The following is a 27,570-nucleotide window of genomic DNA, read 5'->3' on the forward strand; positions in this document are numbered from 1 at the left end:
TTTTGATCTTTGTAGGTACAGCCGCATCCTGAATATATAATGCCTTCAAGGCTGTTCTATCAAATGCTGGTCTGTGCTGTATTTTTTTTTTTTACTATTGATCCCAATTGTTGTCATAACCCGAAGAATATATTCAGCATATAGGCTGAATAAGTAAGCAGAGTGTATACAACCTTATCTCACTCCTTTGCCAACCTGGACTCACATTGAAGCTTTTAGTGTGAATTAAAGCAATATTTTGCATTATTCCTATATAAAACCAATTAATTTTGCTTCACTCAGCTAATATACTAATCTCACATGATGTCAAAAAAAGAATTAAAGCCAGTTGTATTGTTTTTATGTTTATTCAGACACGACAAGTATTGGAAGAACTGACTGAGCTACCTGTCATGGTGGAACTGGCTAGTGATTTTCTGGATCGGAATACCCCTGTATTTCGAGATGATGTATGCTTTTTTATCAGCCAGTCAGGTAAATTGCTTTGCATTTTAATTTGGAAGATATTGGTAATTTGACAAACATGCTTTTTGGTATATATTATTACCTTAATTTATACCAAGATTCCTGATTGCAAGCTTTTAATTGTATTTACATTACAAGAGAAAGATCTTGTTATTATAATTCACGTTGACTTTTATTATTGGTATAATGGGCTTTCTACAGAGTGTCTCATAAACTGCACCTGGCAGTTTTGAAATGTAAGCTTTTCAAAGCTGAGGTTCCCTGTGCCTGTATTTTAAAGAAAATATTACTCCTATTTCTGGGACCAATTTAAGATTTGTTTTTGCACTCTAAAATGCAAATCTTCTCCTGACCTGAGGAATACTCTATGATACTTTATCTCCTACTAAAGCTGAACGGATGGATGGCAGTCATTTTTAAAGATTTTGCAGATAATTCTCACTTCCTATTTAAAACAGCCAAAACAAGAAACATAAAACTTTGGCAAGTTCACAAAACAGGAAAGTTGTTTAGTATCATGATGAATAGAGCAGATCAGAGCATTCTAAATTTGACCGCCATTCTAATCTAAGTAATGATGTCATTGTCATAATGTGTTAAAGGAGAAACTGCTGATACCTCGATGGCTTTACAGTATTGTAAGAATCGTCGAGCTTTGACTGTTGGCATTACAAACACGGTGGGAAGTTCAATATCCAGGGATACAGATTGTGGAGTACATATCAATGCAGGACCTGAAATTGGCGTTGCAAGTACAAAGGTAAGTTTCTTTCTTTCTTTTTTTTTTTTTTGCCATTGACCTTCATCTCTTTTAGATCAAATCATAGCCTTGATATTGCCTTGAGCAGCAATAAAGTATCTTCCTTGTTAAGAAAGCATTGTGTTGCAAGAAACTGTCAATACTATCTATAGTAATACTATCTATACTATAGAGACTATCCAGAATTTCAAAGTATCCCTTGTGCAGCTTTACCTATGGATATGAGTGGCTGAGCCAGGATCTGATACTCACAGATATGGGCTGTACTTGTACTTGGTACTTGTTTCATCAAAGTAGATGCTAATAGATAGTGTTAGAATCATACACTATACAACCAAATAAAGGATTTTTTTTTAATCTTTAGGCTTATACCAGCCAGTTTATTTCTCTCGTAATGTTTGGTCTGATGATGTCGGAAGACAGGATATCCTTGCAAAACAGAAGACAGGAGATCATAAGTAGCTTAAAGTCATTACCTGGTATGTTCATATGGGAAATTAAAGTTTGTTGTGAAAAGGAAAAAATATTGTCACGAACTTGTAAATCAATTTTCAGTTTTGTAATTCTGAAAGGTATTCCATTATAGGATTCTTATTATTTGCTTGCACTTTAATTTCTCTGTTGAGAAAGAGATAAGAGAACAAAACTGTACTTCACTCTTATAAAATAGAATCATGCTTTGAAGGTGTGATGTATTGTTAATAGATGGGCAATTTTACACTTATGTAGAATTAAACTAAGAGCTCTGTTTTTTAATTAAATCAATCTCTGTCTGCCTGCCCCCCTCCCCACTCTTTCTCATCTTTAGTGAAGGTTAAAAACTGTTCAGGATAAACAATTGTTGAAACTTGTACCCCTGTAAAATTTCATGAACAGATATTAGGTGCTATCAAAGGGTAAAATAGTATGTTTTATACTGTAAAGGACATAAATTAATTGATGTAGTCTGTCTAAATTTTCAATTTTAATATTTTGAAATATTTTGAAATTTGATAGTATTGCAAGAATGAAAATAATTCTGTTTTAATTTGTTGGCAGAGATGATTAAAGAAGTACTGTCTTTGGATGAGAAAATACATGATCTGGCGCTTGAACTATATAAACAACGATCACTTTTGGTTATGGGTCGTGGATATAATTATGCTACTTGCTTGGAAGGGGCGCTGGTATGAATCCTTAACTTTTGAGTTTTTCAAAAGTACAACTAACATAGCATATAAAACATATTTGTAAATAGTGCTTTGGAGAAAGTAAAAAGATTGATATCTGTTTCAGATTATTTGTTCACCTATACATTTACAGCCCCACATTATACAAAACTATTGATGCTTTGCAACACCTCTTTCTTAAACTGAAATATACAGAGAGAATAAATCCATAGAATAAATTTTAAAGTGTACTGAAAGAATACATGATTAATGTTTTAATGGATAATTATTACTTGGGATTCTTCATCTTAGACTCAGCACAATATTTGATATTAACTTGCATTTAAGAATTAGAATGTACAGTAGCTAGGCAATTCCAAAAATTGCATATCACAGCAATGATCACTAATTAAAATTTGGGCATGTAAAAAGCAGCTTTGCAGTTCTGACTTTGGTGTTTATCTGTGTTTTAATTGTTATCACCAACAGAATGCATTTTTATTTTGTCCTTCATGATTTTCTTTCATTTGCTTTGCAGAAAATTAAAGAGATTACATATATGCATTCTGAAGGCATCATGGCTGGAGAACTGAAGCATGGACCATTGGCTCTTATAGATAAACAAATGCCTGTTATTATGATAATTATGAAGGATCCCTGCTTTACCAAGTGCCAGAATGCTTTACAGCAGGTCACTGCCCGACAGGTAAACACTGTCATTTGCATTTCATCTTTATGATGAATCTTTATATTTGTTGCAAGAATAAAATAAAGAATATATATTAATGAAATATATTATTTATATATAATATTTCATCAGGAATAACATGCAGGGTCAAAAGCCACGTGGCTTTTGATCCTGCATGTTATTCTATACCTGATTATGCTGATTATACCTCATGTGATGGCTCAGTGGCTAAGATGCTGAGCTTGTTGATCAGAAAGGTTGGCAGTTCGTGGTTCAAATCCCTACCACCTCGTAATGGAGTGAGCTCCCATTACGTGTCCCAGCTTCTGCTAACCTAGCAGTTTGAAAGCATGTAAAAGTGCAAGTAATAAAAATAGGAACCATATTTGGTAGGAAGGTAACAGTGTTCCGTGTGCCTTAAGCATTTAGTCATGCCAGCCAAAGGGCCACGGAGACATCTTCGGACAAAGCTGGCTCTTTGGCTTTGAAAGGGAGATGACCACCACCCCCTAGAGTTGGGAACGACTAGCACATATGTGTGAGGGGAACCTTTACCTTTAAACAGGAATGGTGTTTTTTTGCCTGTCACAGATGTCAAAAGAATAATTCTAGAATTGTTAAGACGTTATGTTATTAATGATTAAGAAGGAATTCTAGAATTCTTAAGACGTCTACTGAGACTTGTAAAGCTTGCTACATGAGAAGTTGCACTAAGCAAAGACCAAAATAATATTAAACTAACTGAATGTATATGAACAGGATCATTGGGGAATATCTATAGACTGAAACATATGTCATCATTTGAAATTTGAAAGATTATTTGAAGAATGAAGCGCTAAAGACCTGAATAGTTGGATCAAACAGTACTACTACACTGTAAATCTTCTTAGTTCTCAGAAAAGACTTTATATTTTAAATAAAATGTATTACCGAAGGTCTGAACTATACATATAATTGGCAACTGGAAGAGATTAAACACTGCAGAATTATAAACATCTGATAGAGTAGTGTACAAAATTTCCTCATGTAGCAAAACCCTGGTTTAGCAGTCTTAGGATTTAAAAGCCAAAGTTTTTGGACCTGAAGTTTTGTCTGAATTTTAGGAATATTTGACTCCAAAAGCAAACACAGTAAATTTGTGCTGAATTTAATTCAGATAACGCAAATAGAGGGTTTGTGAGTTCAGAGTTTGCTATTTCAGGTATAGAATTAATCCTATCAAGCCTTCTTACATGTTTTAATTTCATAAAAATTATTTGAGTCACTAAGACTATGAGACCCAATGTGTACAATACTAATAATTTAATAATATATTAAGAACTGTATAATTATGTCATACTATTATGATCTGGAAGATCATTTGGGAATGTGTAATTTTCAGCTGAAATTGATTCTTCAGAGCTCAGTAAACTGCTTAGAGGTAAGAGTGGGACAAAAAAAAGACAATGTTGTAAAAATCTTTTGAAGAAGACATATTATTGCCTCTTAAATCCATAAAATCTTCAAATGCTAATTAGTTTTAACTGGTAAGGAGTTTGCTAGCAGTTTATTTTAATGCTATGTTTTTCCAGAAATTTATACTTTTATAACAGAAGTATAAGATAATTAATTATTCTCTACCACTCTTTTGTAATATAAAAACAATATAAACTACCCCATTAGAGAGGGAAAAACTATTTTCTTATTGTTTTAGTCATCTATTTTTAATTAACTAGAATCTGGGGATTTCAGTGCTGTTAGCTAAATCAAAAAAGTTGAAAAAATATTCTCAAAAAGGCAATAGTAAACTACTTGTATATTGTTGCAAGTAACTATGTAGATATTTCTATGAACTTAACTAACAGCAGAATTTTTCTCAAAAGACGTTTTATCTCTTAAGGGCATCCTAACAACCACTGTTGTAAGTCAATAGAAAGAAAGAAACAAGAACAAAAGTGAAGCTAGTTTGATCTCTTTTCACAATGGTGTTAGAGTTTGGAACTAGACAAAAAGCTTTTGTTGTTTTCTTGACGGTATGCCTGTGATAGTAAACACAATGAAATTGCTATTAAAACTGCTTTTAATAATTAATATAATAATTAATTCATAGATAATGGATACAATCTCTTTTTGATGTCAACTAACCTATCTGTCATATTTTGTCATTTCATATACCGTATTTTTTGGAGTATAAGACGAACCTTTTTTCCTCAAAAAAGAGGCTGAAAATCTGGGTGTGTCTTATACATTGAATTCAGCATTTTTTGCCTCCCGAAGCCCCGCCCTTTCACCAAAATGGCCATGCATACCCTTATGGAGGCTTTCAGAGAGCTCCTGGGGGCTGGGGAGGGCAGAAATGAGCAAAAAAACCAGGCCCGTTTCTCCACCCATCCCCCAGCAACACACTATAAGCATCCATAAGGCTATGCATGCTATTTTTTTGACAAAAAAACGGGCCCGTTTTCATGAAAAATGGGCCATTTTTTTTTGCTTGCTTTTGGCTCCCCCACCCCCCCAAAAGTACTCTGCAAGTTCCCCTCCCCCCACGGCTATTCATGCCCTTTTTTTTTAAAAAAAAAGGGCCCAAAAGGCGAGGTTTGCAGAGTGCAAAAAAACTTTTTTCCCCTTTCGGAAAGCTCTTTGATTGATGAAAATTACATTGATCAAGTGCTGTGCCAGCAGAAACAAAGTCTTAGGTGCTGCAGATTATCAGCGATTTCAATACAATATACAATACAATACAATACAATAGCAGAGTTGGAAGGGACCTTGGAGGTCTTCCAGTCCAACCACCTGCCTAGGCAGCAAACCCTATACCGTTTCAGACAAATGGCTATCCAACATCTTCTTAAAGACTTCCACTGTTGGGGCATTCCTTCTCCAACACATGCAAACATCTCCCTACCTACCTACTCTCTCTCCCTCCCTCCATACCTACTGTATTTCTTTTTCTCTCCCCCCCCTCTAGCTACCTACGTACCTACCTACTCTCTCTCTCTCTCTCCCTACCTATCTACTGCATATCTATCTATCTATCTATCTATCTATCTATCTATCTATCTATCTATCTATCTATCTATCTATCTATATCCCTCTATCTTCCAACCTATCTACTGTCTCTCTCTCTCTCCCTACCTACCTACTGTATTTCTCTCTCTTTCTCTCCCTCTATCTACCTAACTACCCTTTTTTTTTATTTGCCTCTTCAAAATCTTGATGCATCTTGGACTCCGGTGCATCTTATATTCTGAAAAATACAGTAATAGCCAATTGAATGAGGATTTTACCTGTTCTGAATGAGTGATTTTAAAATAAGAAGCGTTACAAGAGAAAATGGTGAAAATATTCCCATTTGCTCTATATTTTCCATAGTTATAAGTTAAGAAGATCTCAGTCACTACCTCTCCACCATTAAATTCACTTATTCCTCTTAAGGAAAGTGAGATGTTGCATTTCTTGAATGTTATAGTTCTCCTTTTTTGCTCTTTCAGTAGCAGTGCCTTTCCTTTTGTGGTGTTTACTAGGAATTCTCTTTTCTCTCCAGCCTCTAGTTTTAGATAAATTGAGCGTGTAAATATCACCCTGCACTTTTCAATCCCCCACAAAAATATATTTTTATATTACCCATTATACATATTTTAATTTGCTGTATTTTCTAGATACATGCTTTTAGTTTGCTGAGAGCTTGGGGGCAAGTGAAGACAAAAAAGGCATTTTAAAAAAGTACAATGTTTCCTATTTGTTAAAATAGTAATAATAGTAATACACTCCTTGGTTTATGTCCTTTTGTTCAATGACGGTTCAAAGTTATGGCAGCACTGAAAAAATGGATGTACAAGCAGTGTCTGAAGTTACAACTGTTGTAGCACCCCCACGATCAAGTAATTGCAATCCAGATGCAGCTCAAAATTATGACATACCAAGATCAAAGTAAATGGGGAACCTGGCAGCAAAAGTCTCAAGTCATTCTGGAAAATTGCTTCGGCTTGCAAACTCATCTTCTTCTTGGCTCTTGTGAGGCCTTCACTGGGCCTTCTAAGCTCTCTTGCATGAGGCCTCCCAAGCCTTCCCCGCCCTTCCCCATCCCAATGTGGCACCCCAAGCTCCTTATCTGAGGAGCTTGCCACTTCTGATTAATAACCCACAAATCTTGAAGTTATGATGGCAATTGAGGCTGTCAGGATTGCCATCACTAATCGATATTACTGCACTTTGCAATAGCCTTACCTAGTGATGATGATCGGGGTCATGATTCCTGTCATACCATGTAGACTACATCTAATATATTGGGTTACTGTAGTTCTAACGTTTATCAGTAATGATGCTAAAGCATTTAGAATGTTGCATTTTAGATTGAAGCCAAAATGATCAATACCTGTATGCATTATTTTAGTTTAAATGCAATGGTATTTTCAATGTTGTTTAATATTCTTGCTACATTTATTTATTTTTTTAAACGTACATGGCCACCCAACTCACTCTTAGTGTTTCTGGGTTACTTACAGGGGTGGGTTTCAACCGGTTCGCGGCGGTCCCCGCGATCCGGTTGGTCGCCGAACCCGGAAGTAAGTAACTTCCAGGAACGGCAAAGGCCCCCCCCCTCGCGCACCCGCGCCCGCTCCTTACCCGGTTTTGCCGAATTCTGCGCTTCCACGCATGCGCAGGACGCATACAGCGCCTGCGCGATCCTCCAGGAGCAGCTGGAGCATCGCACAGACGCTAGTACGCACGCGTGCGCGCATGCGCAAGGACGCCGCTGCCCTCGTTCCAACCGAACCGGTTGGAACGGGGCGAGAAACCCACCCCTGGTTACTTACAAAGACAAAAACCTAATTTAAATCTTATAGGGGAGGTGGGCAGCATAAAAATGTAATAAATAAATTACTAAAAATAACCTGCTACGTATTGGAAAAGTTTGCAAAATACAGCAAATCTATATATAATCAATAATTGATTAATTATTAATATTAATCCATACTACTTGCTTTGCTTCTTAGGGCCGTCCTATTATTTTATGTTCTAGAGAAGATACGGAGAGCTCCAAATTTGCTTACAAAACAATTGAGTTGCCACAGACAGTTGATTGTCTACAGGGAGTCTTGAGTGTGATCCCTCTACAGCTGCTGTCATTCCACCTGGCTGTTCTCAGAGGATATGATGTAAGTTACTTCCATATTTAGTCATTCCAATTAAAGCAAGCACAGTTGGATACTTCCTAGTTTCTTCAAAATTGGTAACAAGAATGTGTGATAGAATTTAAACAACTAGCTAGAAATAATTTTGGTCACTATAAAGATTAAGAAATGATTAGCATTTAGGCATATTTTAATTTGAACCGCAAACTTCAGTAAAGACAGAACTAACCATCTTGCTTGGTGTGTGATACCTATTATCCAAAATATAGGAGTAAGAGCCAAGCAGTGATTGTGATGAGAGAATCAGTGGTGATTTGCAGAATCACCACTATTGAATATTGTAGACTTTGTCATTTTCTTAGCTTATAAAAAGATCACAAACAGATGAAAAGATGACAAAGAATGTAGAGAGATTTTAGAGAGATTTTATTAATATTTATAGGCTGCCCTTTTCCCTGAGGGGACTCAGGGCGGCTTACATAAAATGGGGAGGGGAGGGTACAGACAATAGACATAAAATAGTACATAAAAGTAAAATAGTAAACAACATTCATTCATCATTCGGGTGGGGACAGATTATCTTTATCCCCAGGCCTGACGGGCTAGCCAGGTCTTAAGGGCTGTGCGGAAGGTCTGGACGGTGGTGAGGGTACGAATCTCCACGGGGAGATCGTTCCAAAGGGTTGGAGCTGCTACTGAAAAGGCTCTCCTCCGTGTGGTTGCCAGTCGACACTGACTGGCAGATGGTACTCGGAGGAGGCCTAATCTATGCGATCTAATTGGTCGCAGGGAGGTAGGGTATGGGATCATGGTACAAATGAAATGAAACAAAGAAAAGTTAGAGTCATGCAGAAGTCAAACTAAGCCAGCTACAGTGGTGGGTTGCGGATTCTGTTCCAACCAGTACAGTTGAAACGAGCTTGCCGGCGTCCACATGGATGCGCATGCATCACGCACATCGCATGCATGCATCTTGGCACTTCTGCGAGCCTCCATGATGCTCCAGCTGCTCAGTGGAGCGTCATGCAGGTGTACGCACTGTGCGCATGTGCAGAAGCGCTGAAGATGTAAAAGGATGGTAAGAAGCGAGGGTGGGTGGCGGGTGGGCCCTCCGGACCACCGGACCAGAATAGTATCCGGTGCTTCAGGCTGGCTCTGGTACGCCCGTACCGGGGGGTACTGCCTGCAACCTACCACTGGCCAGCTACCTAAGGATGTTAGTGGTTTTGGCAAATATCTACATAATTTGGAAAAACATACAGTCATTATTTTATTTTCCTTTTAAATTGAATAATTTCTATTATGGTATGATGAAAATCTTTTTTTTTCTTTTTTCAGGTGGATTTCCCAAGAAATTTGGCTAAATCTGTGACTGTAGAATAAGTATTGTGTTATAAAATGTAGCCTGATAATTTCATGATTCTAAGTTAGGCTTTGTTTAACCTAACTTAGTCTGGTTTCAATAGGTAAACTCACCACAATCATGGCTATTTCTTGGCAGTTTGAAGCCATGATCTGACAGTGATTTTCAAATAGTGATTTTAATCAACTTGTTATGTCTAAACTTGGCCTACTGGTTTGTTTTTTAATTTTGTCAGTGCAATTTAAAAGTTTTAAAAGATACCATTCATCAGGATAAATGCTCTTCTTTCCCAAATCCTTAATTTTCCTGTTAACATTCTTCTTTCCAAGGTGAACTCTCTATGTGTAAGGCAGAGATCAAGCATCTCATTTTCCTAAAAGCTCAGTATGTATTTCTCAGAAGGGAAACTAACGAGACTCAATAAAATATCATTAGGGAAAGCATACTTTAATAAATAAAAATCCTAAAACTGTATGTACAGTTTTTTTAAAAAAATGGAGAAAACAGAATCAAAGCATATACAATCCTTTCCAGAAAGTTTGTCCACAAAACACAAACAAAATGCACATATTATTAAAGAGACCAATAAACATGCAAACAACTTTAGAAATAAATGTACAACTATCAATATAAAATACATGTGCACACCTACCATTGCTACAGGCAGCCCCATCCTTTATGTGATAGGATGCTTAGGAAATGGTAGAGAAAGAAATCACAGAACAACTCACGGTAATTTTTTGTCTGAGAGATCGACTCTGGTTTGTTTAAATGTCTTTTTTGAGTTTCAAGCAAGTATTCTAATTATTCTGCCCCTTCACTTCAAACCATTACTTTTTTAACTGTGAGTTTTTTAACATGAGAGTAATGAACCAATAACCAGCATACTGTTAAGTAAAAAATATTTGGAAAGATGTCTTTACTTTGGGGGGGGGGGGAACTGCTTAATGTGCCTTTACATACCTTACTAAGTGCTCTTGCTTGTAGCATTACTGAAATAATCAAATTGCCAAAGAAAGAAAGAAAAACCTGTTGTTTACATATGTTTAGTGAATAGTGTTTTTTACAACTGTGCAATATATGTATATAGCTTTTTTCTGAGTTACTGTGAATAAATCAACACTATGAACAGCCTGATGCTATACATGTTTACTCAAACTAAGTCCTTTTGAAATTGGTAAGATTTGCTTTTGGGTACATGTACATACAATGGTTGTCTTACTTTTAAATACAAATTATTTATATATACACATGTATAGCATTTAAGTTATTTAGCATATGGATTACCTCTACTAGTAGATAATGCTTGGAATGAATCCTTCTTAAGTTTGTATTAATTTGTTACATTTACACATTTCATTAAGCCAGAATAAATGATGCAGTCACTCTCACCTGACTTCCTGCCAGAGTAGCTCACACCTGTAGAATCCCATTCTGTGGTTTGGTTAACATAACTAAACCAGGAACTCTCTTTTTCTTCCTGCTTACAAACCAGAGTTGGCAGCTATAGGACAGCCAAGCAGAAATGTTCAAAGACCACGAATGAGTCTGGTTTAAACAATGTGAATGCAGTCACATGTATATTGACTATTTTACTTTGGGCAATTGTATACTTTTAACTGAATTTCTATTGCATTTACCTGACTTTTTATATTTCTGTACTGTTTTTAATGGAAACTTCTCAAACATCATTTAAAGTTGATTGTGTTTTTGTTGAACTGTTGTGTTTAGATGAAATACATTATACATGCCTCAGACTATATTTTCTTGAATAGTTGTATTTAACCCTATAAATTTACTGCATATTTTGTGCATACATTTCTACTTAACCATCATACAACCAAAACACTATGCAAATTAAAGAAATCATTGATTACAGAAATGTCTTGATTTTGTTGCATCTGATTTTTTTTTACTGGAACTGTTATGTATAAAAGCTGTCTACAATATTCTGTGACTAAGCAGAATGGATCACATTTGATTTTTAAAGTCTGGAGTCAGTGGCAGATTGTAAGCAAAAAAAGACATTGTATCAAGATGTATAATCTGTTAAAACCCATTGTATTAAGATCCGAGATAGCAGAATAATACAGTTGGAAGGGATCTTGGAGATCTTCTGGTCCAAACCACTGCTTGAGGAATCTATACGCTATTTCAGACAAATAGCTGTCCAATCTCTAATTAAAAATCTCCACTGATGGAGAACTCCCAACTTCTAGAGGCAACTCATTCCATTATTAATTGTTCTGTCAGGAAATTTCTCCTTAGTTCTAGGTTGATTCTCTCCTTGATTAGTTTCCATCCATTGCTTCTTGTCCTGCCTTCAGGTGCTTTAGATAGGCTGACCCCCATCTTCTTTGAGGCAGCTTCTTAGATATTGGAAAACTGTCATGTCACCCCTAATCCTTTTTGTTAAACTAGCAATACCCAATTCCTGCAATCGTTCTTCATGTTTTAGCCTCCAGTCCCTTAATCATCATTGTTGCTCTTCTTTGCACTCTTAGTCTCAACATCTTTTTAATATTATTGTGACCAAAACTGGATGCAGTACTCCAAGTGTGGTCTTAAGACATTATAAAGTGGTATTAACACTTCACATGATCTTGATTCTATGCCTCTGTTCATGTAGCCTAGAATTGCATTAGCTTTTTTGGCAGCTGCTCCACCCTGCTGGCTCATATTTAAGTGACTCATTTAGAATCCACTAGGACTCCCAAGATCCCTCTCTGTTATTACAATTGAGACAGGGGTCACCTGTTTTATACCCATGCATTTGGTTTTTCTTGCCTACATGTAACTACTTTCCTCATCATTGAATATCATTTTGTTAGATGGGGCCCAGTGTTCAAGTTTGTCAAGATTCTTCTGTATCTTCATCCTATCTTCTGGAATATTGGTTATTCCTGCCAGCTTGGATAATGCTAATGAGTTTTATTCTTAAATACTGACCTTGAAGTCTATCTCCTGGGATATTAGGTCTCAAGTAAAATATGTGATACTTTGTGTGTTTGTGTGTATGTACACACACAGAAACACTTTTATTGCTGATAACCTTTAAAAATCCTATTTCAATCAACCACTGCATGAATCTAATGAAGTGAACTAAACCATGGAAACCTAATGCCTTTTAATAAAAAGTGTTAATCATGATGCTATCAGGCATATCCTAATTTTGGGGTATTATGGACTAACAGTTATCTGCAACATGTGGGAACTTAGAAAGTACTCCTGAATACACTGGTGCCCATGACATTAGGTTGAAAACCCGTACTATTTTCATCATTTAAAATAGAAAATCAGAATGGTTTGGTAGATTTTCATATTTGGTTTTGGGTCAAGGATGACCCACATGCTTGCCTTTGAAAAGATGACCCTCTAATAGCTAATAAAATGCATCTTAAGAATAAAACAATTAAAAAAAACCTTGGTAGGCACCAACAATAATCTAAAACTTAATGTAACAGCCCCAAGCAGAAGGTAAGTTGCTTTTTAAAAGTTTAACTTATATATGTGGAAGTAAAGCAACTTGGGGGTAGACCCTGAAAGTTCAGCTGTTAAAAAAGAGTACATTTGTAAATGGGAGATTAAGGATTTTCTGAACAGTGTTCCCTGAGGCAATTTTTACCGTCCAAGGAAATCTCAGACATTTCCTTCCGTTCTCTCCTTGTTAGCAAAAATGATGCCACCAGTCTAAAGAGCAGTCTAGTTTCAAATATTCAGACCAGCCAATAATTATTTTTGAAAAACCATTAAAACATACTAATGAAAATCTTTCTGCCCAAATGCTATCTTAATCATCCACTTCCTCTAGGATGGGGGAGGAAGGAGAAGGAAGGAAGGAAAGAAAATATTTTAAATATAGTGCAATGAGCAGTGTAACAGATTTGTATCCTTATGGTCCATACCATTTTCCCTCAGAATCTTGCTTGTTTTCTTTACCACCAAATTGTATTCTGTATCATTTCAATAGATACCCCAAAGACATGCTTGGATCTCAGTAATCATTTTATAAAAATGAAGGAATCTATAATTTTCTATGAAGAGTATAAACTTCAACCCACTTTTCAAAAACCATAAACAACGGTGCCACTTTGATGTCAAGACTTGTGCGTGAATTGGATTAAAGTGAGGGAGAGCTGCGCATAGTGAGCCTCACTCCCTCTTCCCAGATTTATGGTTTTTTATGTTTAGGTTTTATTAAACACTTATAGGTGTTTAATGGATTCCATCTTGCTCCATTAGCAGGGCAAGAGTTGAGACAGTTGGAGATGGGCTGGGCGCAGTGGTTGACCAGGGCATCTTTTGTGTCTTGCCGTGCACTTAGTGTACCATATTGCTTGCAGAGACTGCCTTTATTACCGTTGTCCTAGGTTTCATCCGCTCAGTCCACCGGAATCTGTCTTCACATGCTCGGGGATAGACAAGTCCCTATCTCACCGAAGGTCAATGACTCAACAGGTACTCTCAGCCTGGTTTGGCCAGGCTGTCTTGCCCGAGGTGTGGCTGCTACGCATGCTGCAGCTACTAGGACCAACAGGTGAGAGCTGAGTGACAGGTGGGGCTCAAAGGTGGACAAGGTGCCCTAAAATGAGCTGTCATAAAAGGATATGACATGCCCCTACACCAGAGGTGCTACCCCTCCCTGAACACCCCATACACCCCTGAACACGCCATACATGCCACTTTAATACAGGGCAAATAAATACCCATAATTAAAACAAATCTATTCCTGTTCCTTTACCCAACCTTGAAACTTAGTTTGGGGAAAAAAGGCACAGAATTTTCTGATGGAAGAATCTTCTGTAGTCTTACCTCTCATCTATTCCATCCTGCAGCTTTTTAGCACAACTGGGGAAAGTGGTTATTCCTATCTCTCTAGCAATCTGTTTCAGGATAATGCAATAGCTAGCCTAATTCTTCATACCAATTAGCAAGAAGGTATGGGATCAGAAGAGATGATGACTGCTGTTAAAATCAGCAACCTTATTATGCTTGCTCGTTTTCATTTGTTCCTTCCTTTTCTACCTCATGTCAGGGAAGACCACCTTTTATTCACCACATCAAGCATGTTCTGGTAGGCACAATAGTTCCCCCTGCCTTGTCTGTAGAGAAGGAGAGGTTCTGAAGCAAAAGAAGACAAATGAACATTTCAAGAGAGAAGTAACCATTATCTAATGTTTATTTTCTGGGGAGTGAGAACACACATGAGCAATAGGATGAGATAGCTGTTCTAAGACGAATCATTCGCCCTGCATAGAAAGGGCAGAGTGGTACAAACAGCAGGTCCTTCCTGTTGTGGTAAGAAAAAGATACCAAATAACCATTGCCTTACTTGCCAAAAATATATTGTGTCTACTGCCAGGTAGCCAAATGTCGAGGTGGCACTGTCAGAAGGAAATTTGGAGCTTCAAGTGCTAGCAAAAAACATTCTCTACTGTCCATAAATCAATGATTTTATCAACATTTTATTTTAAAGGAAGCATTAAGCACAGTTTCCACCCAAAGCGATAAATTTCTCATGGAGTTACATTCCTAGTTTATGTTTTGTTGTACAAAAATGATCAGTCAGGGATAAAGACCTTTTGTGCTGTTTTGAGTAAAAGAGCCTTGATTTTGTATTCTTGGTTTTGGAGATGTGGGCTTGGCGCTATAGATTGTTGCCAGAGATTTCAAAGGCAACTGTAGATCTGCATGGGTTAAATCCACCCCTCCCCCTTGTCTGAACTCATGTTTTTTTAAAAAAGTTTTTGCTATAAACCACCCAGGACTACAGTATTGTAAGATAAGTGGGAAAATAAGTAAATAAAAAGAATTAGTCTATTTATTAGTCTAATGATCAAAATATTCAATTGGACAACACTTCAGGGACGTTTGGATACTTCCTAAAAAGAGCTAAAAATATGCCAACCTTTTTCAATGATACATCTGTCATTAGGTAGCACAGTGTATCACAATATATCCATTCACATTTTAATCTAGACTATTATGTGAACCTAGCCCGAGTATATCAGTTTATACATGTTATCTCTTACAGAAATGGTGGTTGAGAAACTACAGGTAAATACAGTAGTTTACAATGGCTAATTCTGCCCATCCTACTTGCATTTACCCTACCTCATGCCATAATTAAACTAAATTAGTGCATTAAAAACAGAGCAATTTTTCTTGTATTCTTATGTTGATATCTACTATTTCGGTTGTTGTGAAAAGTGGACGATTACCGGGGAGCAGACATTAGTCATGAGATGTACTTTTAAAATGAGCAACTGAATCGGAAAACTCGTTTTAGCCAAAGTTACGGACGAGGCGTGTGGCATTTCAGCCTGCCAGACACAGAAAACTTCGCCTCCGAGGAACGCCTCTCTCCTCCCCCCCCCCCAACACCCTCTTTAAGAGGAAGGCGCCTGTCGCGCCTACTTTATATAGTGGTCTTCGGACTCGCCTCCGAAAGCTGGTTGGTAGACACCTGCCGAACGTCCGCGGCGATTGGGTGGCACGGGTGCTCATCAGCATGCCTGGTTCTGGTGCGGCCTGTGAGACGCTGAGGGAGGCCATTGCGGCTCGAGAGGGTATGAGAGCTCGATAAAGACGCGAAGCGGCTCGCCCGGGGGCACCACAGGAGGTGAGGCGGGAGCGGAGGGGGGAGGCTCTCTGCGGGGCGGGCAGGCGGGGCGGCCGAGGGGGCTTGGCGATGACAGCGGCAGGAGCAGCGCCCCTCCAGGGCTTTAGCCCCCACCCACCCTCCCCCACCCGGCGGTTTGCCTGGAAAGTTTCCCCGGCATCGCGTCGCCTCTTCGGCCTCCTGGCTGGGCGCGGGTACCGCAGAGGCTCCGCTTGGGGCCCCAAGGCGGTTTCCTGTCCTTGCGCTTCCCCCACCCCACAGCCCTGTCGCCGCGGCGCGCCTCTTCTGCGCTCGGGTGCCTGGAAAGGGGGCCCCCGGTAGTCCTTGCGCAGAGCCCGTCGCTGTCCGTGGAATCCGTGGGGACAGAGCCCAGTCCTGGCCGGGTGTCGTCAGGCATCGTCGAGCCGGCTGGACCCGGGCTCTTGTCTCGGTACTGACGAGCATATGTTAACGCCCGGTTCGGTCTACATCCCCTGCCTCTCCCTTGGCGCTGTGTACCCTTTCGTCTTACTATTGGCAGCTCGTCCGACAGAGCTGGTGGTGCTCTGTCTATCAACTGGAGTGATTGATCGGGGGTTAGATCACTCCGATCTACCCTCGGAGGCGTTACAGGAACAACTTTTAGGGGCAAAATGATTTAAAAATCTTGAGGGCAAAGCAGGGAAAGACATTCCTTTGCGCCCATGTTTTTTTTTTTAATCCTTTTCAGTCTCAGAGAGCAGGATTTTGTGTATAAAAGGCATAGCGAAGTAAATCATTTTCAAGTCTTGGGGATTTTATTTATATCATATCAAGAAACCATGCTTTTGAATGGACATGTTTCTATTCTGCCAACAGAGAAGAAAAAAAATAAACTGATAACTGAACTACATGAGAGGTCAAGCATATTTCAATCATCATCTCTTCTACTCTAAACCAATCATAGATGAGAGAGATGTACACAGTGAATAGAATCGCACCGTATTTCCTTTTTAAATTTTCGTTAGAGAGTAGAAACTAACAGAAGGTGAGGGACCTCTTGGCAGGAAATCCTCCCCATAATGTTCTCTCTCCAAGGTGAGATTTTTTTTCCTTTAGTTTTTCCAAAGATTTTATTGCTTCTGAGTTAAGAAATAGGTAAGCAAAAGCAGCAGTAACTCCTGTTCCTGTCTTTTAAGGGTGCAGCTTTGGTTATAACAGGAAAAGGAGGGCTGGCCTCAGTGCTGCCCATTGAGAAAGCAAGAGCAGTTGTCGTTTCTCTTTCTACCTAGACAGCATACAGGGAAATCTCAGAAGGATGGTGTCACTTGCTATCTATATATTCAGATGTACTATCATTTTGAATGGTGTTGGGAGGATTACACTTAATCGCTTCAGGGGTCCATTATCACCAAGGCAAAGAAGGTTAAGGAGCAAGTTAGGTTGACAGTTCCTCCTCCAAATAAAGTCTTCTCTTGATAACTCCTCTCTTAATTGTTTGCTTTTTCTTCTTTGTTCTGCATAGTATAAGATGAGGCAACTGAACAAGTTACCTTATTTTTTTGGTTGATTCACTCTCAGTGTTCCTTTTAAATATCTGCATATATCGCCCAAGATGTGAGGCTAAGCTCGCAAGCAAGAAATTAGACAGCAGCAGCCATGATTTACATAGCTTTTCCTGTCCAGAAAATCTCAGGAAATTGGTAGATTACAGGCCTCTGACAAGTTACTTGCCCTCCAAGAAAATTCAGTTTACTGAGCTGTAGCTGAACCATTTTGCTACCAAGAAGGGGTGGGAGTCCAGATTTACCTGGTAGAGAATGGTGCCCCTGCCACAATCCTGTTGCTTCATCAGTTAATAAGAGGAATGGGAGTGAGTGAACAAAATATACTGGTACTGCTGTTATCTGAAGGAACAGGACCAAGAAAACATTAACAAGAGGGATTGGTAATATATGATATTTCTTTCCTATAATTGACATGCTTCTCTTAACACTCATTCCCAGAACTATGCTATACAGGAGAAACATGTTAAAGCTGTAGTCACTACTTCTATATAATCCTTCAGCTTTTTTCATTTTATAATATGTTGCTTTGCATTCCATGACTTGGCCTATGCAACAAGAAGAATACATTATATGTAATTCCAAGAGCAATCTGGATTTTATGAAGGATTCACTTGGTTGGATCCAATCTTATTATATGTTAATAATGTGCGTGTAGTTGCTTCTCTCACTTTTGGTCTCCTTAAAGTAAAAGGTGAGAGTCCATAATGTTCCTTCCTATCAAAACCTTTTTTTTGTTCCAAAACTGAGTCCTCCCCTTTACGGTTTATAATTATTTCTTTCAGTTTCAAGCAAAAAGTCCAAAAGAGGTTTTCAAGCAGAACCAAAGCTAGACTAAGTCTTCTTTAATCAAAGCAATTAGTTTTGCCATCTCTGCCAACTTCATTAACCTTATCATTCATTCTTTTATTGTAGGAATTTGTAAGTCCTTCCCTCATCAAAAGTCTTGCTGCTGCTGTCATATATAAAAACTAAATCCCATGATTTTTTTATCTATCAAATCTAAAAAAAACCACCTGATTTCAATTGTACATTTATTTTAAGAATTCTCTTAATTAAAGTACATATCTGAACCCTATATTTCATAGCTGTCTTGCATGTCCACCAAAGATGGTAAAAAGTACCTTCACATTGATTACATTTCCAGTATATATTTGATACACCCTTATACACCAAGCTTTACATCTTCCCTTCTCTTCCTCTTTGTTCCCATGTGGATAAAACATATTCCTAGCTTTCCCATCGCAGCCTACAGAACTACAGTTTCCTTTTTTGTTATTGTATTTATTTATTTTCTTTTTCCCTCTTCATCCCCCGTTTAAGTTGCAACCAAGGAGTGAGCTGCTTTGATGTTGTGAAGCTGAACTGTGAGTTCTGAGTCCTGCTACAGAGTTTCTGTTAACTTGCTGAGAAAAATAGGAATGAATGAAAACTAACTTCTCTATTGCTTTGATTACAAGAAGCCCTCGCTTAATGACTGCTCTGTTAAGTGACTATTCAAAATTATGGTACTGAAAAAGTAACTTTCTGAGCTCTATAAATGTAGCATTCCCATGGTCCTGTGATCTAGTTTGGGTGCTTCACATCTGGTGAGCATTTATGATTACAAGCAGAGTCATTGGTGAAGCCAGCAGTAAAATCACAAGTCACAGTCATATAATATCTCACATAATGACCACATTGCTTGGCAAGGGAGTTCCTAGTCCCAGTTATGGTCATAAGCAAGGACTAACTCAACTGTATCCTCAGAGGAGTAAGAAGAAGAAAAAAGGAAGCATCTGTGTTAATGTCAGAGAAGAGAATTGTGAAGGAGAAGTAAAGTCATTTTTGTTTGAACAAATTTATGGGGAATCAAAAGAAAGAGGGGCTATTTAGACGGAAATAAGTCTAAAAGGAAAAGGCAGGTATTGATGACTGGTCCACACCAACCAGTGTGCATGAATGGGAAGGGCAAATAGCAGGTGAAGAACCATGACAGTCTTGCAATGAGTTTAGTCTTAGCTGAGCAGCAGCTTGACCCACTGCCAGCTTGCTACATTTTCTGATACTGGTTTGGAATTTGATATTGTTGAAGAAACACGTGGGAGCATCATGGGAGACGAGCAACTTAGGCTGCAATGCTCAATTATACTGAGTTGGATGTGGTGGGGAGGGGATACTAGTTCAGTAATTGACTATATTGACTATATTGGAACATTTTTGTTCAGGTAAGATGAAAAGCACTCCTCTAAACCACTAAAAATTGTTCTCAGTTGATGTGTTTAGTATGGGAATTAATTGGACCAATACCCTGACTCGGTATAACGCACATTTCTAATATATTCAAAAGCCTCCCTGCTGCTTAGCTCCGAGGGTGATGGTTGCCAGAGATTTTTGTCCTTTTCTCACTAAGCAGATTCCTGAACGAAATATTTTCTCCCTGCACTACCCACAGAGGCCAAGGAAGAAAGAATAAATAAAAGCTGGCAATGCCCCCTCTTGTTTCTACACTTCTTTTTCATTTTCACTAACAAAGTATTATGATGAGGGGAGGAGCTGGAGACTTCCTGCTTTCTTGTTTTCTTTCAGCATCAGCTGTGGGACAGAGAAAAGGAGGAACAATTGCTAATTATTATTTGATTACCTCTTCTCACCACTGGGTTTCCTTTCTAATAAAAGAGGCAGTATTAAATAGCCTTTTCAAATACCTGTGTATTCAGTGTCCTCTCTAGTTTGACACAGAGGAGAGAGAGGAAGAGCTTTTATTTTCCTACTTCATAAAGAGCCCTTTCAGAATTAAATGGCAAGACAAACAAGTAATTTTGAAAAACAAGAATAGTGTAAAACTTTGGGGATATAAAAGAAAAAAAAACATGTGGAGAACCTTTGGGCACGTAGTACAGACATATCACAATTATTTTTATTCCTCCAGAGTACTATTTTTAAAAATGTGAAAAAGCAATGTAAGCTGATATGCTTCTAGTTATGTACAAGGACTTTCCATTCATATAAAAACATACATATCCCCTCACCAACCCCCCCCCAGCATCTTTTTCAGTATTCTTAAATCAAAATATATTAATCTACTTTATCTTGAAGTGCTGTTTTGTATTAAATGTTAGTTTATTAATAAAATATTATTTATGTTATACACTAATGAGATAAATCTCACTATTCGGTGGCAGACTCCTCCACATGTTCATTTAGGAAATTCATTGATTTTGACAGGCTTAACTTTCAAGAAAACGTCTGCCTAACCTTTCTTTTGTGTAGCCTCTATCCCATCTCTCTTTTATGTCCATGAAGTGTTATTAAAATACTTATCAATAGAAAAAGGATAGAAATTAACCATTTAAGCTGTACTAATTGTTTAATGCAATAGGCTCTGCCTGGCAATATTTTAAGTCACTCTTGTGTGAGATTCATAGCTGTCTTTTAAATTAGTATAGAATATTGATACATTAGTAGTTCAGTGGGAAGTAGGATTAATTATATAACATGCATTTTTATCTTGTTTTTTATTTGGAACCATTTATTTAAGCTGTCATGGTTGATGACTGATATTCTAAAAATCAGAAAAAGAACAATTATATATATATATATATATATATATATATATATATATATATATATATATATATATATATATATACACACACACACACACATACATACATACATACATACATACATACATGTACACACGTACACACACACACACACAGTCATGTCACAGTACAGATTCATTGGAGGGGAAAGCCAGATCATTAAAGCTCTACAGAAAGCTAAGAGTATCATTCTTATTTCAAAGGTCAGGCATAGCAACAGAGAAGGTCTAATTAGGTATTGTTGCATCAGGGACCTGAAGCATCCTTATCTTCTATGATCTTTTAGAATGGGTCATTACTGTATTACTTGCTACTTATAAAGTTTATTATAGTTTTTCTTCTGTTCTTAGTCACTGAAATCAGCAAAAAGCATTGCAAATCATGGTCACATGACCATGGGACATTGCAACCAGTTGTAAATGCGAACAAGTTGTCTAGTACCTGAAATATGACCACGTGATTCTGTGGCAGCATAACTTCAAGGATATGTCATAAGTAGATTTTAAAATTCTCATAACTTTGAAGTCATTAAATGACTAGTCATAAATTGAGAACCATTTGTTATATGAACATTAAAAAATTAAGCCTATATCTATAACTAAATTCAGCATCTAGTAATGTTAACAGATTGCTTTCTAGTTTGAATAGAAAGTAAGATTAAAATACTGATTTGAATACTAATATAAGAATATAGACTGCTAATATCAAGGTTAATATTCTGTGCATTAGACGTAAACAATTGTTAATAATGTGGCATTTTTGTTATTGTTCTTTAAAGGAACAACATGTAACATTATATTCACTGAATAATGTATAGTTATGAAAAAGTTGGTTGTATGTTTGTTGATATAGAACAAGTGCATGATAATTGGCTTCAGCTACATAATGTGAATACAGTTTGAAAGTTGGTTGTTGAATGCAATAAGATGGATGAATGATGGAAGTAAAGTATATGATGAAATGGAATAAAATGCATAATACAGGTGAAACTCGAAAAATTAGAATATCATGCAAAAGTTCATTTATTTCAGTAATGCAACTTAAAAGGTGAAACTAATATGTGAGATAGACTCATTACATGCAAAGCAAGATAGTTCAAGCCGTGATTTGTCATAATTGTAATGATTATGGCTTACAGCTCATGAAAACCCCAAATCCACAATCTCAGAAAATTATAATATTGTGAAAAGGTGCTATATTCTAGGCTCATAAAAGTGTCCCACTCTAATCAGCTAATTAAGCCATAACACCTGCAAAGGGTTCCTGAGCCTTTAAATGGTCTCTCAGTCTGATTCAGTAGGAATTACAATCATGGGAAAGACTGCTGACCTGACCGTTATGCAGAAAACCATCATTGACACCCTCCATAAGGAGGGAAAGCCTCAAAATGTAATTGCAAAAGAAGTTGGATGTTCCCAAAGTGCTGTATCAAAGCACATTAATAGAAAGTTATGTGGAAGGGAAAAGTGTGGAAGAAAAAGGTACACAAGCGGCAGGAATGACCGCAGCCTGGAGAGGATTGTCAGGAAAAGGCCATTCAAAAGTAGTGGGGACTTTCACAAGGAATGGAGTCAGTGCATCAAGAGCCACCACACACAGACGGATCCTGGACATGGGCTTCAAATGTCGTATTCCTCTTGTCAAGCCGCTCCTGAACAACAAACAACGTCAGAAGTGTCTTACCTAGGCTAAAGAAAAACAAACCTGGTGTGTTACTCAGTGGTCCAAAGTCCTCTTTTCTGATGAGAGCAACTTTTGCATCTCATTTGGAAACCAAGGACCCAGAGTATGGAGGAAGAATGGAGAGGCACACACTGGAAGATGCTTGAAGTCCAGTGTGAAGTTTCCACAGTCTGTGTTGATTTGTGGAGCCATGTCATCTGCTGGTGTTGGTCCACTTGCTTCATTAAGTCCAGGGTCAATGCAGCCGTCTACCAGGAGATTTTGGAGCACTTCATGCTTCGTTCCACAGATGAGGTTTATGGGGATGCTGACTTCATTTTCCAGCAGGACTTGGCACCTGCCAAAAGGACCAAAACCTGGTTCAATGACTGTGGGATTACTGTGCTTGATTGGCAAGCAAACTCGCCTGACCTGAATCCCATAGAGAATCTATGGGGCATTGCCAAGCGAAAGATGAGAGACATGAGACCGAACAATGCAGAAGAGCTGAAGGCCGCTATTGAAGCATCCTGGTCTTCCATAACACCTCAGCAGTGCAACAGGCTGATAGCTTCCATGTCACGCCGTATTGAGGCAGTAATTGCTGCAAAAGGGGCCCAAACCAAGTACTGAGTATGTATGCATGCTTATACTTTTCAGAGGTCCAATATTGTTCTATGTACAATCCTTGTTTTATTGATTGCATGTAATATTCTAATTTTCTGAGATTGTGGATTTGGGGTTTTCATGAGCTGTAAGCCATAATCATCACAATTATGACAAATCACAGCTTCAACTATCTTGCTTTGCATGTAATGAGTCGGTCTTATATATTAGTTTCACCTTTTAAAAGTTGCATTACTGAAATAAATGAACTTTTGCACCATATTCTAATTTTTCGAGTTTCACCTGTACATAGTTCAACATTGAGTAAGGAGATATGTTTGTTGGCATTATGAATGTGTGTACACTTTTGTATGTGAATAATTTGCAGTACATTCACTCCTCGTTAAGCGACCACCTTGGTTAGAGACCATTCAAAAATATGATGGTAATAAATGGTAGTAAAAAATAAATAATTTTCCAACTAATGCAGATTAAGAGCAAATTTTATGCACCTTATAACAAAAGCCTTCATTGTGAAGCTGATTAAGGTCTGGTCAGTTTCTGGCAGCAGCGTCAGAAAACTAAGGTGTCTAATTAAGACACAGAGCTGAATTTCTTAAGTGATAGCACTTTTAAGGAAATGCTATACTCTCTGTGTGAGGGGGAACAGCTCAGGAAAAGCTTATTCCGTGAGGAAACAAAAGGGTTCAGGCACAGGATAATGTTTCTTTTATCTGAATGAGATGGCAGCAACTAGAAAAAGAGAACCAGCAGTTCTCTTTTTCTCTCACTTAGTGATCAGGAATATGGATTTCAGATATTTTATAATCATTATCTAAAGCTTTGTGCATTTGTCTTTTCTTTACATTTCTCTTCCTTGTGTAGTCTATTATCAAACCTCTAATAACAGCCTTCATTGTGTCCCAAAGATTCTGCAATGATGTATCTTCTTTCCTATTTTCTTTAAAGAAAAGGACTAGCTCTTTTTCCATTTTTTGTACAAAATCTTTTTCTTTCAATATAGTATTATTTAATGTCCATCTGGATCTTTCCCTTTGGCCTTTCCTGTAACCAAACGACATGCTGTATGTGATGATGGTTTTTTTTTCTTTTTTGTGTTTTTTTTCTCTCTTTTTCTTTTTTGTTTTTGTTTTTCCATTGTTGTGTGTATATGTTGTCTATGTAATAAAAAAAAAATCTTATTAAAAAAAAAGGAATATGGATTTCAGGCTGGACTTAATAGGTTGCTCCAACGTGGCAGAAATTAGATTAATGAGGGCATTTAGGAATCAGCAAAATCTAACTTTCCCCAAGCTGAGGATAGCATTTTTCAATGCCAGAATAATATTTTACCGTCTATACTGCTGCGAGGCAAATATTCCAAAATCCCATTAACTGAGCAGAGCTGCCCCTGTGGTGACAAGGAGATCAAAACCATTTTGATCACCTGTGTTATTACATTGTAAATTCCATAGGAGTATCAGGTTTGCTTATATTTTGCCTTTAATATCTAAATCTCCAGGACAGACAGACACCTTCTATGTGAACTATCTTCAGAATACGTTTAGAACACTTTCTCATATGCAGCAGCCAAATTTTGTGTTGCCACAATTAAAATAAGCATAACTGGTCACATAAATGACAATTTCTGTTTTATTTATCATTAATAAAACTATCTTGTTTTAAGTGTTTTGGTTTCTATTTCATAGGTTCTGTAGTAACATTTTAGATTTACACTTGCTCAGGAATTAACACACCATTTTAGTAGTGTATACTACACTTTTTATTTGTTATTTTATATTTTATCTAATATTTTATATCATCTAATTTATTTTACTTTGGTCCATTTTTTATCAAAGTTATTGGTCATTGATTGAATAAATAGTATTTTGAGTCACTCAGTGGCCATTTCGCTAAACAACAATCATTGGAATTGAATTCAATTGCTAAATGAGGATGTTATATACAGAGGACAGAGTAATATGAAGAATTTAGATCTGAAATTTACATATTATAAAGATCATAATAGATATTGTTGACAATTAAAGAGGAGTGAATGCTTTTAAGATACATATGTGTTGTGGCCCAGCAGGAGCCGTTGGAGCTGCCACCAGACTCCGACAGCGAGGGGCCCTATGAGTCGGCCCTGGAGGATGTGGAGAACCCTGGACAGGGTTCCGACTCCGAGCAGGGCTCAGAGAGACTGGTTGGCCACTAGGTGGCGCCTGAGCCTTGGATCAGTGGGAAGAGACAAGAGAGAGTGATCCAGAAACCAACTGTGAGTTGTTTCGGGATGCACGCCGTCAAAGGGCTACTCGGCGTCAAGAACAACTATGTAATTACAGGAGGTAATTACGTTCAGCTGATGGTCATTAAGCTCCTCTCCAGACTATAAAAGAAACTGCTTGTGCCACGCTCTTCTTGCAGAAGCCAACGTTTGGGACTAAAGAGAAACGAACTTGGCAGGCTGGATTGCTGCCAGAGTTTGTTTGCATTGCTGCCAAGGTTTCTCGGACTTGCTACCAAAGTCCTTATTGGTTTGTTTATTTGGCTTTCAGCCACCGAGAGTCTGGACTTGCTAATTAAAGGACATACCATTTTACGCTTGTCTCGGCTTTCGTTACTGAACGGAGAAGGGGGTCAGAACACATATGTATGAAAGACTAGAGCCGTGATGGTGAACCTATGGCAGGCATGCCACAGGTGGCACGCTGAACCATTTCTGAGGGCACGAGAAGCATTGCCCTGTCAGTCCAGCAAGCCTCCTGAAGCCTCCGGAGGGATAAAAACAGCCCAACAGGCAACCCAGAAGTCTGTTCCTGAACTTACGATTTGTGTGTTGGGCCATTTTTTGCCATCTACGGGCTCCTAGCAAGCCTTTGGAGCCTGGGGAGGGCAAAAAAGGGACCTACTCCACTCACTGGAAGTTGGAAAATGGACAGTTTCTGGCCTCCAGAGGCCCTCCGGGGGGCGGGGGAGGCCATTTTCACCCTCCCCAGGCTCCAAGAAAGCCTTGCACACATGCATGGGGCAGTGGCATTAAATTATGGGGTTGGCACATGAGTGCACGTGATAGTGCATGCCCATGTGCTTTTGGCACCCGAGATGAAAAAGGTTCACCATCACTGAACTAGAGCTAGTAAATGAATTTATGTTCCTTAGAGATGGGGATAGAGCTGCCGATATAATTTATGTGTACAAGTGCTGATATTTATAAATAGACCGTATATAATTTGTTGTGAGGATTATTTATCAAAAATAGCAAAAGTGTCTGTGTTCAAAAAACATCTTCTTTTGCCCATTTTGTGTTGGGTGTTTCAGGGTAATTGGGTATATCAGGAGAAATGTAAAGCTGAGTTGAATGTAGTAGAATAGAGTGCTTGAAATTTGTGTGGTAAAGTACTGTTGTAAATCAGATACAAAACTATGAGGTACAGAAGTAAATTGAGGTAGGTTCATCAATGAGAATCAAATTGTAAAACATGTATGAAGCAAAAGTGAATGGCTTACAAAGAAAAAGAAAAAAACTGACAAAATTGATTGGAGTTGATGATGAAAAGTTTAAAAATGGTAATGTATGAAGTTGTGTATGAAAATGATGGAAATAAGGATGGTTTGTTAGATTGGAGAAATACTATAAATAGAATTGGTGTAAATTTTGGATTATTTTTTTCTTACTTATTAATTTTTGCCTTTAATTTCTTTGGCTGATTATTTCTTATACTATTCTTTTGTTTCCCATAGTCCTAAAAAGGAATACAGTGAGCTCTATGCATGTGTTCATCATTCTCACATTCTTTTACTTTTTATACATTATAAATTGAAAGATTTCAGTCTTTTAAATAGGCTTTAATATATTTTGCTGTTTTGGAAAAGGTTTCCTATAAAATAAAAAATTGTTTTTACTAGGTAAACATATATATCAACATATGAATATTTTTACTATATTTCATAAAATAAACTAACACCTCTTTTGTTTTCACAATAGATTTGCGACAGTAGCTATTTGATGCATTTGCAGTAGAATACTTA

General features: G+C 37.8%; 2 protein-coding genes across 4 annotated transcripts in view; both read left to right on the forward strand.

Annotated features, from left to right (window-relative positions):
- GFPT2 (glutamine--fructose-6-phosphate transaminase 2) overlaps positions 1-11,420 on the forward strand; it is a 31,553-nt gene extending 20,133 nt beyond the window's left edge. Inside the window, exons 13-19 of the mRNA XM_014065432.2 lie at positions 354-474; positions 1,068-1,225; positions 1,590-1,704; positions 2,264-2,391; positions 2,912-3,079; positions 8,038-8,199; positions 9,514-11,420. Of these exons, the coding sequence (XP_013920907.2) occupies positions 354-474; positions 1,068-1,225; positions 1,590-1,704; positions 2,264-2,391; positions 2,912-3,079; positions 8,038-8,199; positions 9,514-9,558 (897 nt within the window). The 3' untranslated portion in view covers positions 9,559-11,420. The remainder of the gene's footprint in view (positions 1-353; positions 475-1,067; positions 1,226-1,589; positions 1,705-2,263; positions 2,392-2,911; positions 3,080-8,037; positions 8,200-9,513) is intronic.
- A 4,641-nt stretch (positions 11,421-16,061) lies between these two features.
- MAPK9 (mitogen-activated protein kinase 9) overlaps positions 16,062-27,570 on the forward strand; it is a 40,255-nt gene continuing 28,746 nt past the window's right edge. For all 3 annotated transcript variants that reach the window (XM_087709489.1, XM_087709488.1, XM_087709490.1), the window contains exon 1: positions 16,062-16,160. The gene's annotated coding sequence lies outside the window, so the exon portion shown is untranslated. The remainder of the gene's footprint in view (positions 16,161-27,570) is intronic.

This window comes from Thamnophis sirtalis, unplaced genomic scaffold (assembly GCF_051295495.1).
Source record: "Thamnophis sirtalis isolate CommonGarterSnake01/CBP01778 unplaced genomic scaffold, rThaSir2_p1.2 scaffold_3, whole genome shotgun sequence".
Classification (NCBI taxonomy): domain Eukaryota; kingdom Metazoa; phylum Chordata; class Lepidosauria; order Squamata; family Natricidae; genus Thamnophis; species Thamnophis sirtalis.